The following is a 20,658-nucleotide window of genomic DNA, read 5'->3' on the forward strand; positions in this document are numbered from 1 at the left end:
TTTTTTTTTTTTTTTTTTGCGGTACTCGGGGCTCTCACTGTCGTGGCCTCTCCCGTTGCGGAGCACAGGCTCCGGACGCGCAGGCCCAGCCGCTCCACTTGTTTCCAGATTTGGGGGAGGCAGATCCTCCTGGAGCCCTTTATCCCCCCGAGGAGTAGCCCAAACAACCTCCCTTTCCTTCCTACCTGATCATGGTTCCCTCCCTTCACACCGGGGCCCACACACTGTAATAGGAGAGCACAAAGACATAAAACCCATTTTGTTTTCTTTCAAGTGAGACTTCATTCCTGGCGGCCAGGCTGAATACAAGTTTTGCCAATTATAAGCATTTCTGGGGACAGTCTTTCTTTTAAATACAACTTTAAAATGAGCCTGGAAGTAGAAGGGGCAGGTAAGGGAGAAAAGACTGCCGCCAGGACGGGCTCTGTGGACAGAGCTTCAACAGCCGGCCTTCCCTTCACTCCTTAATCACTAGGAGAATTATCGGGGGTGTGGGGGGAAGGACATATATAACTCCAAGATAGTTCCTGGCTTTTTTTAAAAGCTGCTTTTTAAAGAAAAAAAAAAAAGAGGTCAAAACCAGCACCCAGATCCGAAAGACCTATGTAAACCGGCAGGAGAAACTGACTTCACTGGTGGTACCCACAGCAACTAACCAGTCTGGAAGAGACCATGCGTGGTTGGTGGGTTCTGGAAGATGCACAGCTTGGAGAAGAAAGCCCGTTCCCCCAGGTTCTGTCCTGTGCCTGCCTGCCCTGTCCAGGAGTAGTGCAGTGGGGAGAGCACAGCCAGAGGGCGAGGGCAGGCAGCAGTCCTAGCAGGGAGCTACCAGTCTCCGTTTACGGATACAGGCCCAGATCCACTCCGGGGACACCTGCTGGGCCTCAGGGTTCTTGTCCCTACTACCCAGCACATGTGTGGCTGAGGCCACGTCAAATTCCTGCGCCAGGTCCCCATCGAATGCCACAAAGTAGCGTCGGAGACGGCTGAAGTCTGGCGTGGAGGGCGGCAGGTAGAGCCGCACCCCGGTGAAGATGTCCAGCAGCACCTGCAAATGCACTGTGGTCAGGGCAGGCCCGGAGCAGGGCTGGACTGTGCTGGGGCAGATGGCTCTCCGCCCAGGGAGCGGAGACCAGAGAGGAGGGAGGTCAGAACAAAAGCCAGAGTCAGGGAGCCTAGCGGTCAGGACACGAGGGGAAAGAGTTTACTGGAGGAAAGGTAAAGGCATCAAAACCCCGATCCTCCAGCCACTCCAGATTACATAGGACTGACACGCCCTTCCGTCCTTGCCTAGAGGAAGAGAAGGGAGAGGAGACGGGTCCCTACACTGGGGACTTGGAAAGTATGTGTCTCCAAGAACCATCCAGGGGCTGGTGGGCAGGGCCAGTGGCGCTCAGACGCAGCAATGTTGCTCGATCAAGCAGTCCACTGTGTGTGCACTAGCTGACCAAGGGGCCTGGCTCATGACTGCACGCGGACGCCAGGCTTCAGGCAGGGAAAAGACGTAAAGGTCATATAGGTGCTCTGGGGACTGGGTTCAGGGCCTGAGTTCCCAGACCTCTGTGCTGACTCCTGGGCTGGGGTGGCACAATCACCGTGTAGTGACCAGATGTCGAGTTCTTTATCTGCCCTTTGGGGCATCAGCTCCCCCAGGGCTGAACCGAGTCACTGGCCTCAGTAGGCGCTCAATAGCTGCTGTCAAACCAAAGACTAACAAGGGAGTACGAGAGGGAAGAAGACGGTCACCAAGCCAGTGCCCTCTCCCGCTCCTCGCTGGCTGGCCCTGTTCACAAACTCACACTACTGCACTCCCACACCCAGACTGGGCTTTCTCCCCTTTAATGTCAATTGTGACTTGGGGCCGGCAGCCGGCTGGGTCCCTGCAGCCTCTCGGCTGGGCTGGCTGCTCTATCGCCTGCCTGCTGGCACAGCGCTCCTTCCTCTCTGCTCGCTGGCCGGCCGCCTCTGCAAGGCAACAAGAGGGCACAGGGTGGAGCCGCAGCACTGCCAGCTCAGCCCGCGGCCAGGAGCAGCTGCAGGAGGGCAGGGGTTGGCAGTTAGTCCTGATAACACCTTCGCTTGTCTCTCAGAGTCCAAGTGCAGAGGGTTGGGCACACAAGGCTCCCCACCCCCCGGAGGGCACTGCTCTTCTTACCCTCACCTTTGCTTGGCATGGGGTCTCATCAGGAGCCTTCCGCTTCTCTCCCACTTTCACAGGGGAAGGCTTTGCAGTCAGCTTGTTGCCTGCAGGAGAGAGCTCAGGATGAGAACCAAGAAGAGGGCAGGGGAGCGGATAACGGTCCCTGAAGTCAGGGGGGTACAGAGAAGGGCTGGGCCCTTCCTCTGCTGTGACCGTGGGTGAGACAGGAGGTAAGGGCTGTACGCTGAGCCTTTAGCTCAGAGGTGGCTTATCCCCGGCTCTGAGGGGCTCTCCCAGGATCCTGCCATTCAGATTGACAGAGCAGGAGGATGCCCAGCAGAACAATTTCTGGCCCATGGGTGGACACACAGCAGGAATGCAGCCAACGTCAGCTGCAGTGGACAGAGAATTCATGACCTCAGGGCTGGAGTGTGAGACTGGGTCCTTGTCCTTGGTCTCTGCCCTCGTGTCCATTCTTCATCACCCCTGCCCCTACCCTTCTCCTTACCGCCTTTGCTGTTGGAGCTACTCAGCTTCCCTCCTGCCTTCTTGGCACTGGTGGAGGGCTGCTTGGGGGAGGTTCTCGGGGCCTCGTGAGACACAGCTGGCCCTGAGATGCCCTCGTTCTCTCCGCTGCTGCCCCCTGTAGTGGAGTTCCCCTCATCTCCGGCCACTATGGTGAAAGCCGCCCGCTCCTTGGAGAGCTGGTACAGTTCCTGAGGAGGGGGGAGAATGTTGGTGTATCACTCCCTTCCCAGCCACTGGCCTCAGGCAGTCTGTGTGGTACGTTTTAGGTGACTGAGGAACAATGAGGGGAAACAGACACATAACAGGGAAAAATGGCTGGCTTCCTTGGTACTTTTCTAGCTCTGGCCCTGTTTCTGGAGTAATCAGCACAGATCACTGTTCTGTTCCCCAGTTCTTTTCCACAACGTAGAGACTGCAGCCTGGGGCCAGGTCCTCCACAGGAAGCCGTGAGCCAGGAGCTCTCCCTCACCGTCACCCAGGGCTGCCCACGGGGCCCGGTGAAGGTAGGGCTCTCTAGTGGGAGATGTGGGTGGAGGCCCAGTGCTGCTGCTCCTGGCCCTGCCACGGCTGGGTTTCCCTTTCTGGTAAGTGCCTTCCTTGCCCATCTCAGTGCAGCGGGGAAAGGAGAAGACAGAGGACGCAGGAGGCCAGGTGCCCTCGGTTCCAAGACTGGGACAGTGGGGTACAGGACATACACACAGCCCAGGAGGTGGCACCTTGAGTTGGGGGAGGTTAGTGGCAGACTTCCAATCCTTATCATCACGGATTCGGGTGCAGCGAGGGAAACGGATGGATATCCCATCGGCTGTGTGTGCCTCAGATTTCGAGAATTCAGCCCCTGTGATCTCCCACACCGCAGCTTTCTGTCAGGAGTAAGTCAGGTCACTCCCTGGTTAAGTAGAAAACACCTCCCAACCAGTTAAAAGCAATACAGAACAAGTTAAAATAAAAAAAGCAGTGGCTAACAGGAAGGAGATGAATTCAAGTCCCACTGTTGCTGCTGATGCTGTGTGACCTTAGGGAAGTCTCGTTTCTTCTCTGGGCCTCAGTTTCTCTGTCAGTGCAGGAAGGGGTGGGCCCAGGTCACTTCTAGAGCAGACCCTCTGTGCCTAGAGGATGGGCAGTCCCTTTCTCTATTGAGGATGACTCCTCAGCGTTGACTGGTCATCCCTGTGCCTGTCACTTGGCTAAACAGTCCAGAGCCCCACCCTGGGTGGACTGTCAGTGAGGCCGAGGTGACGTCTCTGGGGCACTAGAGAATATACAAGCTCAGTTTTTGGGCTGGAGGACCCCAGGCCCTGGGCTAATACCTTAGGGTCTGGAACGATGAAGTCAGGATAGTAGATCTTATTGACTTTCAGCCAGTTGGGTATCTTGCTGGGATCCTAGAGGAGAAAAGGTGCAGTCCTGGGCTGTTGCCAAAATGAGACTTAAACCCCTTCTTGGTCACGGGCTTGTGAGAACAGGTGACTTATCACAAAAGGCTGACCCTCACCCCTTGGGATCCTCCCTGCCCAGAGATGGTGTGGCCTGGAGGGCATACAGGCCAGTTTCCACAAGGTAGGTACTCAGAGAACTTGAGGGCCTAATACTGCTCCTATGGCCAAGCAGCAGCTCTCTTTTCTGTGGAAACAGATAAATGATACCTGCAGCCCCCATAACACTGCCTGTCTCAGGAATGATTGCCAGTCCAGAGGCCAGGGCCCCCAGGTCCCCTCCTCACCTTGCTGATCTTCACCATGTCCAGTTCCTTCTGTAGGCGGGCGAGCGTCGCATCATCGTGGCCTCCTGCACACTTGGTGACTGTGCACCACTTCTGGCTACTCGGGTCATAGCAGCCCATGAGGAAGATGGACATCATGCCACCTGTGCGGAGGAGGGACTAAATAAACTCGGGGAGGGGGGCATGTCTGCCACCCCCTCGTGCCCTGTGAGGGGCAGCCTGCTGGAGGAAAGGGCCCAGGCCTTGGCATCAGAGTGCCAGAGATCACCTCCTGGATCTACCCCTTACTAGCTGTGTAAGTTTAACCTTTTTGAGTCTCAATTTGCTCTTCAGTGAATTAGGGATAATTACACCTGATGTTGGGCTCTGGTGGAGTAAAAGGAATTGAATAGAGCCTGGCACACAGAAAGATGCCTACCAGTACTAGTTCTTCAGACCCCAGCTTCGTCTCCAGTCAGGAAATGGAGATTTTCCCTGAGGAGAAAGCTGCCAGTCCCTGAAGAAATAGTTGGTGGTGAGCTTCTTTGTGCCAGGCTAGCACAGGGTACTGTTGCCTGATCTCTCCCTTACCAGGTCCGCAGCTCTCAATGTCCCTGCCTGACGTAGCATGGGTGAGGTTGGGGCCCCTAATCCCAAAGCTTTGGAAGTCATGACTGGCCACGCTAGCAGACCAAGCCAGCAAAAAGGCCTGCCTATTCCTTGAGTGGGACCTTTCAAAGAAGTACCATCCCAGGGGCCAGAGGCCACCCTGACCTTTGCTCCCTTGCCCATAGAAGGCCCCAAGCACCACCAGGTCAGCTGTGTCAGCCATGGCCCCCTCGTTCAAATAGTCCTTCTTCACTTTCAGCCAGTGACGCTTTCCAGGCTCATATGTACCCTGAGGGGAAGCAAGAGAGAGACCACAAACTAGAATGGACATTCTATGAAGGTGGGCTTTTTACCTCTTTACGCGACATACTGGATCTGTCACAGTGCCCAGCCCGCTCTGCTCCAGGCACTAAGGGAGACATACATAAACCCATCCTCTAGGATCCAGAACTCTGGAAAGACGCCCCCCAGCACTCACCCCCAAACACCTCAGACCACCACCGCCACCTCCTGGCCAGGGCTGGAAAGGCTCAGGGGAGGGCTCTGCAGGAGAAAGCAAAGGATGTGACCGTCTTACCTTCACGTCCTTCAGCACCAGCCCTTCCAACCCCTCTTGGATCACCCGGTTGATCATGTCAGCCAAGTCAGAAGCTTTCTGAGGGATAACAGGAGAGACGCTGAGGTTGGTATGAGAACAGAGAAGGGCTCTGGGAGTGAGGTAGAGGGGAGTTTCTTTTCACACACTAGCAAAGCGTCTGCTGGAAACACCCTGACTTGAATAGAAGGAACAAAAGCGCTAGCAGAGCAGCGACTAACCAGAGAGCTGCTTCAGCTCAGAGATACTGGGAGCCCACCTGGGAAGGATGCTTCATGCCCTGCCCTCCCAGGTGGAGATTGGCAGACAAATACAGGCAGACCTTGTCTTCCTGTGCTTTGCTTTGTTGCACTCCGCAGATACTGTGTTTTTTACAAACTGAAGGTTGTGGCAACCCTGTGTTGTCAGATGATGGTGAGCATTTTTTAGTATTTTTAATTAAGGTATGCACATTGTTTTTTTAGACATAATGCTATTACACACTTAATAGACTATAGTATTAACATAATGTTTCTATGCACTGGGAAACCAAAAAATTCATATGACTTATTTTATTGTGATACTGCTTTATTGTCTAGAACCAAACCCACAATATCTCCAAGGTATGCCTGTATACACATCAGCTTCCCTCATAAGAAAATAATTAAGACTCATTCTCCCAGTCACATCTGACCCAAGGGGCTCTCTGCCCTGCTTTCAAACCACTAGGACACTGCCTAGGGTGGGATTCACTCACTGCGACTTGCTTCATTTCTGAGAACATGATCCGGTTGGGAATTTCAACCATGTTATCGTGAAGAAACTTCCGCCGCTCAAACAGAGGCCTGAAGGGGACAGGAGAACTGAGGTCAGGCCAGGATCCTCCCACCCCCTTGAGGAGTTCCGAGGAGGGAAGGGGCACAACAATGAACTTCAGCTTCAGAGTTTGCCATGGCTTAGGGCCCTCATGTCTAACAGTTCTGCCTGCCCAGGGTGACAAGGGCTCCACTGGGACCAAAGACAGACAGTTATAAGCCATGGCACAGAGCCACTTAATTGCTGTAGTTCCTGTCTCTACCTCATCAACCCAAACAGACTGTATAAATCCTGGTCCCATTTGAAAAATAACTCTGACTCTCATTTTCTGCACCCTGCTTCACCCCAGGCCCCAGGCGGGCTGGTGCTTGGGTGAGCAAGCTGACAGGCCTCAGGACCTGAAGCCCAAACCCTAACTCCTACCCCCGCAGTTCTTTCTCCCTTCTGTCTCCTTCCCCTTCCACACTCAAGGCTGGTGTGGAGGGTGGGGGCCGGGATGCCTCTCTAAGGGAGGAAGGGGCCAAAATGGTTTCTCAGGCTCAAGAACTGGATGCAGCTAAGTCAAGACTGCTAGTTATCCCTAAGAAGGCCCCAGCCACAGAACACCGACAATCACAAGCTTCCTGTTGTCGGGCTCTTCCAAAAACAAAACCTCTGAGCTGAAAACCATCTGCCTCACGTACCCGTAGGTGCTGCTGAAGATAAACTGAAACCCTACTGTGCTCATAGTCTGTATCTCATCAACAATCCATTTTGCTGTGGGTGGTTGAGTTTCCTCTGTGACTTAAGCATTCAGAGCCGAGACCTAGTCAACACATCAGCTCTTCGTAACATTGAATGTGGAGCTGTGTAGCAACTGTGCTGGCTCTCAGCTCCCTCCTGCTGCAGCTCCTGGGCACAAAGAGGTACCAGCTCCAGCCACTTCTCCTCCCTCCTGTCCAATCTGAAGCCCTCACCTCCCCACCCAGGAATCAAAAATAGATTCCTCACCTATCCATCAAGCTGACATCATTGAAGTAGATACAATCAAAAACAAACAGGCAGACATTAGCATCCTGGAAGGCAGCTTTCTGTAAGGGAAAATGAGGTAGTAGGTACATAAGGGACAAAAATAAGAGGGCATGAAAAATGGGGAGTACCAGTCCACTTCCAGAGACCCTCTGAAGCATCTGATACAAAAGGCCTATTTGTGCTGTGAAGTCCCTGGGCCATAAGGGCACTTGACAGATGGTCCTGAATAGAGACTGACCCAATTATAAGTTAGTTGCCACTACTAGCTCTTTTTTTATGCAAAACACAAAAACACATTTAAACTCAGGGCTAAATTCAGAACCAGTTCAGAGATGAAGATAAGCTTGACCCTAAGTAAGTGATACATTCCTCTCCATTCAGACTGACAGCACACACACGTGCACACACTCACTCTTGCACATCTGGCCCTGAGCCAGTACCTTGTGCACTCCCAGAGTCCCAAAGGGCAGTGGTTTGCCTTTCTTGTTGTCGATCAGGAGCACCTCAGAGTCCAAGATCATGCTGTGGCCCCCGGGGAAAGCCTGGGGGATGTAGTCCTTAAAGTGGGCCACCTGGAGGCAGAAGGAGAGGGAGTCAGGGAGGGAGTCAGGCCCCAGAAGGAACACAGAACACCAACATGTGCAAGCCGAGCTAATGTGCAGAACAGACCTGGGCCTCGGCAGCCACCTAGACAAGAAGAATCAGCTATGTTTCGGGACCTCTGCCCAGACCCAGGAAGAGGTCAGCCCATGTTGAGGTCATTTTCTATTGGCTGCAGAGGAGAATTTGCAGGAAAAAGGAAGAAACTGAGAGTGAAAATGACGGGGGGGGCAGACAAACACGGAATGGAGGGAGGGAAGGTGGGCAGGCAGAGATTTGTGCAGGAGAACGGATCAGTTGGAAAAAAGATGGAAGGGAAGAAATGAATCCCCTTAGGAGGAGCAATGAAACGTGAGGAGCTTCTTCTCTGAGTGGGAGCTCTGAACCCATAGCCATCTTCAGAATGAGGAAGAAAAGGATGTTTGGAATTGGATTTTTTTCCTATGAAAGGCAGAGCCTTAGTGTTTACAGTCCTACAGGAAGAGGTCCCACTGTAACCCATGGTGGCCCTTGCCGAGTAAGGCCACGAAGGCAGTCCAGGGAGCATTACTGTGGTCCAATCCTCCCCTGGGCAGGGCACTTAGGCCATCACTGCCTCAGAGCTTGGAGGGGGTACAGAAAAGGCCTGCACATCCATCCCACTCTGCTTCCATCCGGGACCCAGCCCTTCATGAACCAAAGCAAAAGGGAGAGAGGGATGAAACTCTGGTAAGGGAGAGCAGGGAAACGGCTCCCAGTCTGGAAAGCTGTGCTCAAATGCCTTCCTAAGGAGCAGGAGGTGTCCCCAGAACAAGCTCACCAGGAGCTGTTCCTCAGCAGTTTGACTGTGAGCCCTCCCTACGGAGCAAGTGAGCCCACATTAATGCTCACGGGGAGGTTGTGCTCAGCTTTCCAGAACACCCAAACCAAACGGTCTGATTGCCCAGTGCTCTAGCAGGCAGGGGAGGCTGAGGGAAGGATGTGAGCCCCATACCACGTCTCCTCTCCTGGGGCTCTGAGAAGTGAAGTCTGAGCTAAGATAGAAGGGGGAACAAGAACAAGAGGTCTACCTACCCTCCAGCTACTGGAGCCAGATGTTTCCACTGCTTTTCCCTGGACACCCCCAAAAGCTCCCAGAGGCCCCGGGAGCTAAGAAGGGCTGAGGGGTGAGGTTCTCAATGCCCTCTGATTGAGGGCAGGATTCTGGGCTCCCAGAAATCCTTGTGGGATTATGTTTACATCTGAATGTAAGCTTCTGGAGGGGCAGAACTTCCACCCTTTTTTTTTTTTTTTTTAAAATGCTGGATGCCCACTACCTAAACAGCAACCAGAATATACTAAACACTTGATAAATATTTGTTGAACAAATTAATGAATGACAGCCCACTGGCCCTTTGTACCTGAGCCATGACTTAGCTAGGGGGGACCCAGAAACGCAGAAGACAAGCACTGTACGTGGCTCACCAGCTGAGCTCGCTGTCCCGGCATCACAGCTGGCATCCTTGCCCACAGGCTCTGTGCTGACTGACCCCTGTCTGCGCTCTTTGGCTGTCCCTACTGAGCAGCCCCTCATTATTGGAAGACTCCAAAACGGAATACATGAATTCATTCTTTCATTCAACAAATACAAAATAGACCCTATTTTACACCAGAGCTGGAATGGCTACGGAACATTGGCTTTGAGATTCTTAGAGGCAGGAAGTGAAAGAGTCCCAGTGGAAAGGAAGGGACCTGTACCTTGTGCGGCAGGACTGGCTTGAGACTGCGGCTGAAGTAGCTGAAGTGGTCCCCGTTCTTATGCACCTGGACTCGCTCCCCATCATACTTGATCTCAGAGAACATGCCATTCGGACACTTCTTCATCGCATACTCGATGGACTTGCAGGCCTCGGCCTTGAGGTAGGAAAAGAAAAGCCTGGAGACTTACAGGTGCTCTTCCAAGAGGGGCTGCTCAGCAAGGACAGCCCAGAGCCCAGGTCCCAGGGACCAACAGCCAGAGCATACCCCCAGGGCAGGCTGCCGAAGAGGTGATGGGAATGGAAAAGGCTGGGCAGTGTCGTATTCCAACAATAAAAGCACCACCGAAATTGACACAGGAGCTTGCATTTTGAGGAATATATGAAAGCAATTCATTGTAGAGCAAATACAATTCCACTGAAACAGCATTTGATTTTTTTCTCAATAATAATTTAGGGTCTTGCAGGGCCTCTGGCTTATTACTGAACACACAGTTATCTCAGCACAGGGGGTACGCAGAGGTAAGATTAAAGTATGTAGGTGACAGTGAGGCTGGCAGGATGGTAGTGATCAGGAATCCCTAGGACAGGACATGACACAGGAGTGCTTATTCACATACCTGTGCTGTCCTGACTCAAACAACAATGACTATCATCTTGGAGGTATTTCTATGTGTCAGATCATACACAAAATTTCATTTCATCCTCAATGTTGTATCTTATGCCATAAATATTGTTGTTTTCGCTTTATGAATGAAAAAGCTGAAGTTCACAGAGGTTAAATGCCCATTTTTGGTTACATAGCTAGTAAAGGGCAGAAATGAGATGTGAATCTAGGCCCAACTCCAAAGCCTGGGTGGTTAACCAGTAAGCTGTATAACCCATGCCACTCTTCAAATGACAGGCTGTAGAAGAGACGCCAGATAGAATTCTTATAAAAGTCAGAAAGGCCATAATGGAGGGGACCGGTCCCTCAAGTGGGGATTTCACTATTTTGGTGCTGGCTGTCCCACAGAATACTTCCCTGTCCCAAACACAGAACCCTAGACCAAGACTTCAGTAAAACACACAAGACCGTTTCATACAAAGCAGCGCACCCCACTGAAACAATGCAAAGGCTCTCACAGCAGGCATGGCAGCAGATGTGGACAGTCCTGTTGCACAAGAAAACCCATGCCAGAAAGGAAATCTCATTTCTCATGAAATGAGCAGAGGCCCAAGAAGAGCTGGTCTTCATTCCTTAAGCTTCCTCTCTTTCCAGAAAAAAAGGAGACCCAAGTCACCCTGGCATAGGAAGCCTGGCTCTGCCACCAATTCTCAGAGCTACTCTGAGGCAGGTCACAGAAACAGGAGTTACTTCATACATCCACCTGACTTCAGGAAAGATGACAGGTGAACCGCTCTAGGTAGACGCTTCAGACTTCATTCCCATAAGAAAACTAAGGACCAAGAGAGGCTAAGGAACTCACCTAAGATTCTACAGCTTGCTGATGGCTGAGCCGGGCCTAGATCTCAGGCCTTTCCACCAGGTCACTCCGTCTCCTCCTCTGCCTTTACTCCTCCATGAGAAACAACCTCTGCATCTCTACTCTTCCTTCCCCAAACTCCTCCAGCCAACTTGCACAGGCTGTCAACATCGTACCCTATCAGATCTCACGGGTAAGGACAGTAACCTTGGATAGGAATAGAAAGCAGGGCCAGAGCAGCGTCCTTACCAGCATGGGCTGCACCGGGGTCATCAGTGAGGCCTGGACACTCAGAGCTCGTTTCCGGCCTGGCTCCTTCTTCACCTCCTGCTCGTTGCGGAGGACCCGCTCCACCACATCGTGCAGGTTGCGTGAGGCTTTGAAGGCTTCATAGGCATTAGGGTCTAGGGCATCTAACCTGCCAAGGCCAACAGGAGCAAGGAAACAAAAACCACTGCCTTTGACCTTAATGCTTTGTATAGCAGTCTGTCCTCAGAGAGAGGAGGGCTCCCAATATATGGGGAAGGAGTTATGTTCTATTGCCTAAAGACTTTCACAGGAGAAAAAGCTCTTGGAAAACTCAGCTCTTTTGAGATACTGTGCTACATGGATGCTGCCAGCAAAGAGGCGGCTGGAAAGGGCAAGCAACTCATACCATAATTATTGAACATATTCCATATGTTTGATTGTAATAACTCTGTGAAAAGGTACTGTTATCTCCATTTAACGTATGAGAAAATGGAGGCTGAGCTAGGTCAAGTGATGGGTCCCACAGGAAGGAAGAAGGGAGAATCAGGATTCAAAACCAAATCAGGGCTCCAAAGTCCTGACACCAGCTGACAACAAAGAAAGTGGGCAGCTTCAACTATCAGAGCACCCGGTACTTACACATGCTTTGCACCTGAGTTCATCTTCAGATCATGTTTGATCAACCTGATGATGCACTTAAGGTCATTGGCTGTACACCTAGAGGGATGAGGCACATTCAACTTGGTCTTTGAAAAGCTCTGCACTCCCAAACCTTCCTTCCCTAGTGATTCCATCCCCCAGGCCCATCCCCACCTGGAGGCGATGTCCTGCAGGGCCTGTTGCTGCTCGTCCTCCTTGGTGAGCTTGGAGAGCCGCAGGAGGAATTCATCCACCTCCTGGATGGTAAGAAGGCTCTTGGCAGCTGGGGGGAAAGACTTGCTCTGCTCAAAGAAGACTCTGATTGTCTCTGACACGTCACCCTGTCTCCAAAAACCAAAATGCCACTGCAGCAACCCAAGTGGCCAAGTGTAACCCCTGAGTCCCCAGGACTAAAGGGTGAATCAGAGATTTCAATCACCGCTCCTATCCCCAACTCACACATATTGACCTCACTTCTTAAGAATCTGTCCCACCCACAGCTCATGGAAAGGGTACCTCCATCCACCACAGGATCTGGCCACCTGCCTTAGCTGAGAAGTGATGCAAGAACTAATCCAGGGCCAAGCCAATTTGAGGCCTGTTAGAATCTGGACTAAGAGACAGATATGGTCATCAGATAATGGGGATGTTTGGATAGAAACTTTCCACTGTGCCACGGCTGGAGTCATGAACAAACCAAAACTGAATGGTAAACCCAAGTTATAAGGGAAAAAAAGCCAGAAAAAGCCAGGGTCTAGAATAAGAGCCCCTGGAGAGATATGGGAAGTCTCAGATCCAGCCCCTCGAGGTCTAGGCCTCTCGGGTGCAGCAGCAGTGTAAGTTCAGTCCTCAGAACCTTGTGAAACTAACAGCTGTAGCCTCCCATTCAGCTCCTCTCATAATGAAAGCTTGCTCAAGTGAGTTTCAGTTTCCTAAAACAGTATGTGCTCCGCCAGAAAAAAGAGGGTACAGGTGCTTGGCTAGGCAGAACCCCACCTGGAATCCACCTACCCTCCCCTTCCTCTGACCTGCTCTAGGTCTCGTGCCATATCATCTGAGTTGCAGTTAAAAATGCGGCTGAAAAGCTTCACAATCTGCTTATCATTCAAGTTGTAAACACTCTTAATAACACCCGGCAGCAGCAGCTTCACTGTTAGGTACACGTCACCGTGGAAACCATCTGGAGGAGACAGAAGAAAGAAACCCTTCTTGAGAAATGGAGCTTAAACAAATAAATACATAACCTCAAGGAACCAAAAGAGATATCTACATTGCTGCCCTTGCCGTGACGGGACCACAGGGTAGGGTGCGCATTTCACTATGGCAGCAAAGGCCGTGGCGTTGGGTGGCTGGTGGTGTGCCTCCCTTCTAGCCCCTGGATGAACTCCTGCATGGCAGAGCCATGTCTTTCACTGTAGTGTCCCCAGTGATGAGCACATTACAGAAGCTCAATGATCATTTGTTAGATGAATGAAAGAATCACAGTTGGAAGATTCTATCCCCAAGCTGTGCAAGTGGTTCATAAAAACCTAATCAAACATGCAGGATAGTGAATTTTCCTCTTGGTCAAATGGGACAGGTTCTTCTGGCCTCCTGGGGGGCAGAATAAGGGAGGAAGAAAGATGCCAACATGTTTTGAGCAGCACTGGCTACACACTTCGTGGGGCCCAGTACAAAATGAAAATGTGGGCTCTTTGTTCAAAATGTTAAGAATTTCAAGATGGCAATAGCAGAGCATTAAACCAAGCGTGAGGCCCCATGCAACTGTACAGTTCACATGTCCATGAAGCGGCCACGACTCTGAGCTCTTTAGAGGAGAAGCCCATCCAGGATGCTCGAGGCCCCACCTCCTGCTGAGCCTTTCTGAAGGAAGTCCTGGATGATCTGGGTCTTCATGTTGTAGCTAGGATTTTCAGCCACCATGGCACACAACTTCCGAAACTCACGTAGCAGACAATCCTTGTGCTTAGGGTCACATTTGCTTGAGGACAGACTTGTCTTAGGGGTAGGTATTGAGTGGGCTTCCCCAGAGTTGTTGGGCTTTGCTGTTGGGAAGAGGAAAAGAGAAGACAGCATAGATGATTCATTTTGCCTTGCTGAGAAGGAAGAAAGGGAAACTAATAGACTCTCTGCTGGTGCTCTATACATATGTAGCTTCACTTAATCCCCCAAAACGAGCCCTTTGGGTGTAGATATTATACCCATTTTATGGGTAAAAAAGGAGAGGTCAAGTGATCTCCCCAAATCTCACAGCTGTTAATAGTAAAGAAACGACGGCCTCACACTGAAGCAGAAGACCCGCTGATGTGCATCCCTTTATATGATTGCTTCACAGAAGAATAAGGGCCGTTTTCATGCCAAGAGTGGTCAGGACGATCTCAGAGCACTTGCAAAGCTGAACCCAGAAAAGTTGGGATCAGAAAGGGGGAAGAAATCAGAGGACTCGTTAGTCAATCTGAAACCATTGCTGCTGCAGATTGTCGGAACTGGAAGAAGCCTTAAGAATTATCTAGTTCAATCTCTTCTTATTGATGAGGAGACCAAGGCCAGAGAGAAGACATTCCCAGCTCCTTGCCACTCCCACCCAACCCCACACCACTTTCTTTTCTTTCTTATTATAAAAACAAAAAGTAGGTCTTTCCTCCAGACACCCCAAATAACTGTACAACTCTTTTGAGTTGATCCTCTTTTACCTCCTTGTGACCATTTACAAAGTAAATTTCATTCTGCAAGCTTGCAGCAAAGCCATTAGCAAGCTGTCTGCTGATATAAGTGTCTTCTTGCCTGGGCTCTGTAAATTATAAAGCTATCCTCATCTCTAACCTGGAGTCTAAAGAGGATTTTAGGGGACAAAATCTCCAAAATGTCACTGTTCAGCAGCTTGTAAGAACTAGAACACCCCATTTCTCCCAAATTCGCCCCCTAGAACCAGGGCCCTTCCAGAAACACACTGCCCTTACTGTCACCTAGACTCTTCCATATTTGGCCATCTTTGGCCTACCACTAGACAAAAACCAAGCAAACCTTGGAGTTTTAAAATAATAAAAAATCCCAGAGTCAGACACTGTTTTTGCAATTTTATCTCCTTTATTCCTTGTGAGACACTGTGGGATCAAGGCAGGTGTTGCCACTCCCACTTCACAGATGACGCCACAGAGGCTCAGACCAGGACCCAGGTCTTCTGACCTCAAGTCCCAGCTTCTTTCACTCATTATAGAAGCAACCTCCTCAAACAACTTCTGAGCCCATGTGTTTTGACTTTATTTTCTTTAGCTGAGGCAGTCACAAGAATGTCTCCATATAAAAGAAGTAACAGGTTGTAGGGTAAAAGACCATAGGTGCTGGAGTTAAACAGACTTCAGTGTAAATACTAACTCCATAACGATGCGGAGCATTGGCTTTCTCATTCATAAAATGGGCCTAATACAAGTACTTCCCAACGTTTAACGAAGAACAAATGAAACCATGTATGTAAAAGCCCCCAGCCCAACGCTATCTGCTACACAAGGCCATGCAGGACATCTCCCTTCTTCTCTACTTTCATCTCCAGTTTGGGCAAGTTTAGGCATGTAATTTCTCAAGATTCTTCCATTATCAAAAAAAAAGGAAGTAAAGGGCAGGTTATGTCTGATCCAGGTAAACTACTTCAAGGGGAAAAAGTCTTGACAAAACAAACATCTTTTTGCTGCAACAGAGATTAAAATATACAAAGAAATGCTATACAAGTGGGGCAATGAGAATTAGCCATTACCTCTCTGCTCAGATGGAAGCAAATTACAGTTGACCCTTCAACAACATAGATTTGAACTGCATGGGTCCACTTACACACAGATTTTTTTCAGTAGCAAATAAGTACTATACAATCTGCAGTTGATTGAATCCATGGATGCAAACTGAGGGTATGGTAGAACAATGGATATGGAGAAACATGGGATAAGGAGGGTAGACTATAAATTTTCAACTGTGTAGAGAGGGTTTGGAGCCCCTAATGCCCATGTTGTTCAAGGGTCACCGTATTAGGGAGGCTAGATAGCACAGAATGTTCACTCTTTTTTTTTTTTGCAGTCCGCGGGCCTCTCACTGTTGTGGCCTCTCCCGTTGTGGAGCACAGGCTCGACACACAGGCCCAGCGGCCATGGCTCACGGGCTCAGCCACTCCGCGGCATGTGGGATCTTCCCAGACCAGGGCACGAACCCGTGTCCCCTGCATCGGCAGGCGGACTCTCAACCACTGCGCCACCAGGGAAGCCCCCAGAATGTTCACTCTTAACCAGAGTCCCAAATAGGATACCAAATTAAAAGGAGGACTGTAACAGCTCAGGTAACGCTGATCTATCTTACCTGAAAAGCCAGAAAATTTCCGGGGATTGGTATTGGTGACAAATGAGGCACCTTTCACTGGAGATGTCACCTGGCCAGTGGCTGTCAACTTAGCCTGGACAACAGTTTTCTTCTTTGGTGTGTTTGCTGCCTTGGAAGACAGATCTGTAGGACCCCAAAAGAAGGGAAAATATCCTTCAGTGAAAGATCCCTGAGAAAGCTTCTAAAGAATCTATCAACTGCTCTTACAGCCTGGCTAAGTAAGTTACTACCATGGTATTAACCCAATGCTGACTACTGGCTGGCTGGTCTTCTTAAGTGGAGGTAGTAATAGGTTATTAGGGAGAGGGTGTCCTGGGGACAAAAGACTCAGTTACTCTTTATTTTCATTAGTAACTTAAATTTTCATCGACACTGTCCACCCCTTATCCCACATATAATAATCTCCAGATTATTTGGAGGAAATCAGAAATCATGTCTCAACAGATAAAATGTGGCAACCTCAGTTTATGGAATTAGCCCCAATTTATAGATAACCAAGAAAGCAAAATGAAGATGGATAAACAGAGCATGTTGATTTGGTATAAGTAGGAAAAAACTTCCAGCTGCTGAGTTATTTGAGCTGACAGTTTACTTCTACCTCATGTTTTTCTTCCTCTGAATGAGATGGGTCAAAGGCTGAGGCCAATGGCTAAGGCCAGGCAGGGCAGGAGGGGAGCTTGAGAAAAAAATGTATGAGTAGTTTTCTCTCCCAGAAATCTCTTTTCCTCTCAAAGAACAAAGATAGATGCCCATTTTAGAGTACTCCTACAGTGACCAGAACTAAACTAAATTGAAGATATGAATATTACTTTATAAATGAAGACACTGAAGGTCAGAAAGTACAAATTGGATTTGTAAGTATCAGTATAAGATTTCTAAAATATGCATACATGTGAATATGCACGTATGTGCACATATATATCTGTATATATGTTTTTGCATACATACGAACATATATTTTCTAGTTCTGTCTGCTGAAAGGGCTTAAAAGCAAGGACACCTCATGGCACCCAGGACATGGAACATCTAGATTTTGGTCTCTTATGCCATTTCCCCACTAACAGGTATAAGGACTCCAGAGAAATGGCTGATTCCAGGGATAAGATAGGATACATACAAGGTAAGCCTAAGAGCAAGCATACTGTTATGCCAGAGAATAAGGAAGTACTTTAAAACGTTTTTAAAAATGTGATTTGGGCATCAAGAACAGAAACTAGCTTAAAGGGGCTCTCAACTGGCCAAATATGGGACAACTTAGTACCAAATTAATACAGTACAATTATAAGCCACCAGGAAAAAGTAGTAATCTATGAGTTCATACAGATAATAAGCTGATGGATAAAAGGGTGTAGTGGTAGGTACTCTATTCTTCAAAAATGTCAATGTCATAAAAGAAAAAGACCATGGCAATGTTCCAGATTAAAGGAGGCCAGAAATGACAACTAAATGAAATACCTGATCTTAGATTAGGATGCCATACTGAAGGGAGAGAAAAGCTGTAAATTATCTGATCAACTGACAAAACTAGAATACAGATGGTGGATTAAAGTATTATATCATGATAAATTTACTGGTTGATAGGTGTATTATGGTCAAGATATCCTTATTCTTAAGATATACACATTGAAGTATTTAAAGGCAAAGAGCCATAACGTATGCTCAAATGGTTCAGGAAAAAGAAACTGTGTGTGTGGAAGGTGAGAGTAAGAGAGAGCGCGCGAGCGCACACACGTGAACACAAATGATAAAGCAAAGAGAGCAAAATGTTAACAATAGGTAAATCTGAGGGAATTCCCCAGCGGTCCAGTGGTTAGGATTCTGCGCTCTCACTGCTGAGGACCTGGGTTCAATCTGTGGTTGGGGAACAAAGATCCCACAAGCCACGTGGTGTGGCCAAAAAAAAAGAAAAAAAAAAAAGGTGAATATGAGCATTCTTTGTATTATTTTTATTCTTGCAACTCTTCTGTGAGTTTGAAGTTATTTCTGAACCAAAAATTAAAACAAAGACAGAAAGACAAACAGGAAGAAAGAAATTGGGCTCTACTCTCATCCCTTTTCTTCTCAGCACCAATAAGATGAGAAAGCAGTATTCTCCATCCCACCTGCAATGTGCTGGCTTATTTGTTCTTTCTCATTATCTTCCAGCTCTTCCCAGCCTTCCAGCTCTGTGAGGTCCTCAATTTTTTTTGTGGTGGCCCGGGCCCGCTCCAGTTTCTCAAACATGCACTTAATGTGGTACCACTCTTTCATATCGCCCCCTGACTCTGAAAAGGGATTGGGCACCACTTTGCCGATTCGGCACACCCCCTTTACAATCTTTTCCTTGCATTTTTTGCAGCCGGCTGTGCCACGCTTGGCATAGTCCACACAGAACCGTTGCTCTGCCATCTCACAGGGGCCACTGCAGAGTCCCACATGCGACCCTGGCAAGAAAACAAGGCAGGTGGCACGTGGTCTTAGATTGCTTTCCTGGAATGACACAACAGGCTTTCTTCTCTGGAGGTGGTGGTGTCCATGAAGAACTGTTTCCGACCACCGGCTGAACTGTCTTATGTCAGGCCAGTGATGTTGTTCTCGGAATAGGCACAGTTCTTTTTGGCTGAGCGCACGGAGAGTTGGTGGTAAGAGGATCTTAAAAGCCAAAGTCATACAGCTGCATGAAAGGGTGAGGCAGAAAAGTGAGTTATAAACGAGGAGGTAGGCTTCTAACTTCCTCAAAGGCAGACATCCTAACACAATCCATGCTGACCAATCAAACATTTCCCAAAGTATGAAAGATTTTTTTTTCTTCCGGCTGTGCAGCACAGCACGTGGGATCTTAGTTCCCCCATCCAGGATCGGACCTGCACCCCCTGAAGTGGAAGCTCAGAGTCTTAACCACTGGACCACCAGGGAAGACCAGGTATGAAAGATTTATTGCCTACTTGATTCAGAGTTCCAATACAGGAAAATTCCGTTTGCAAAAGGATGTTCAATTATCTAATGTATACATGTGTATCTAGTAAATCACAATCAAGAGACTCCAAATAACATAAACCCTTCTCTCAGGCCACCAGCAGCCCCTAATCCTTAAAATGGATGGTGAGCCTTAAGAATAATAAGACCCTAAAGTTTCTTTTTAATCATCAAGAAAAATTACATTGGGCGTTCCCTGGTGGTCTAGTGGTTAGGACTCTGCGCTTTTACTGCAGTGGCCAGGGTTCAAACCCTGGTTGAGGAACTGAGATCCCACAAGTTGTGTGGTGCAGCAAACAAAACAAAACAAAACCCACTACATTATGCTCATAAAGTATTTAATGTGAAATATAAAATATATGCCGTCCTCAGAAAATAATTAAGCCACTATATAGATGTGCGATTTAATCAGAAGCCCTATTTTGAGAGGCAATTAAATGGAGCCTAAAACCAGACTGCCTGGTTTCAAATCCTAGCTCATTGGCTGTATGACCTTGGTAGGTTACTTAACCTCTCAGTTCCTCAATTTCCTCAACTGTAAAATGTGGATAATAATAGTACCTGACTCAGAGAGTTGTCACTCTAAGAATAAAGCCCTCAAAATCAATGAAGCAGTTATCCTTTAAGCTGAAGCTCCCTATGTGAAACTAGCCTGGTTATAATTCAGCAGCTTGAGTTGGGAAATGCTGAAGTAGCTGGAACAGCAAGAATCAAAGGAACTGATCAATCAACCCGAGCGGAAACAGGTATCATATCCACATGGCATCCCCCACCTTCTTATATCCATATTTTCTGAAGTATCCTCGCAGTTCCAACTTTAAACAGACTGGACATTATTTTCAGCCCGCACCCACCTTTGTAGTGAAATTACCGTTGGGTGGTAATGGAAAGCAGGCTTTACTTACTGTAATGCAACACGATGCAGAGAACAGCAGGTAACTGGGGATCAGAGACGGGAGCACAAGTGTGACCATACAGTTCAAGGACTATGTTATCTTTGAGAATTTCCTTTAATTCTCCTGAGTCTGTTTTCTTATTTCTAAGACAGAGAAAATAATACCTACCTCACGGGATGGCTGGGAAAATTAAAAGAAGTCCATGGGGGGGAGGCTCTGAACTCCCTGAAAATGTATACAAAAAGGTGCACATTCAGCACTGTACATTTTGTAGGGGGACAGACAGTCATGATTTTCAGGAAACTCACAAAGGTCTCTATAACCCCCAGAAGTTGAGGAACCACAAAGGTGAGGTACGGGAAAGCACGGTAGGCCCGTAAGAGGCCCTCAGAACAA

The 20,658-nt window shown here is 48.8% G+C and overlaps 1 protein-coding gene across 7 annotated transcripts in view; it reads right to left on the reverse strand.

Moving 5' to 3' along the window:
* Nucleotides 1-6: 6 nt before the first annotated feature.
* LIG3 (DNA ligase 3) overlaps nt 7-20,658 on the reverse strand; it is a 21,473-nt gene continuing 821 nt past the window's right edge. For 2 of the 7 annotated variants that reach the window (XM_024769186.1, XM_024769163.1), the window contains exons 2-21: nt 20,431-20,487; nt 18,514-19,064; nt 16,391-16,534; nt 13,897-14,094; nt 13,078-13,229; nt 12,224-12,390; nt 12,050-12,127; nt 11,411-11,579; nt 9,697-9,852; nt 7,821-7,952; nt 7,360-7,439; nt 6,311-6,398; nt 5,557-5,634; nt 5,145-5,268; nt 4,392-4,534; nt 3,979-4,053; nt 3,385-3,531; nt 2,649-2,856; nt 2,156-2,244; nt 7-1,048 (exon numbers count right to left, since the gene is read on the reverse strand). In XM_024769186.1, the coding sequence (XP_024624954.1) occupies nt 815-1,048; nt 2,156-2,244; nt 2,649-2,856; nt 3,385-3,531; nt 3,979-4,053; nt 4,392-4,534; nt 5,145-5,268; nt 5,557-5,634; nt 6,311-6,398; nt 7,360-7,439; nt 7,821-7,952; nt 9,697-9,852; nt 11,411-11,579; nt 12,050-12,127; nt 12,224-12,390; nt 13,078-13,229; nt 13,897-14,094; nt 16,391-16,534; nt 18,514-19,060 (3,009 nt within the window). In that variant the 5' untranslated portion in view covers nt 19,061-19,064; nt 20,431-20,487 and the 3' untranslated portion in view covers nt 7-814. The other 5 variants (XM_024769152.1, XM_024769169.1, XM_024769160.1 and 2 more) reach the window with 5 other exon arrangements.

Source organism: Neophocaena asiaeorientalis, unplaced genomic scaffold, assembly GCF_003031525.2.
Source record: "Neophocaena asiaeorientalis asiaeorientalis breed wild unplaced genomic scaffold, Neophocaena_asiaeorientalis_V1.1 scaffold1136, whole genome shotgun sequence".
Taxonomy (NCBI): domain Eukaryota; kingdom Metazoa; phylum Chordata; class Mammalia; order Artiodactyla; family Phocoenidae; genus Neophocaena; species Neophocaena asiaeorientalis.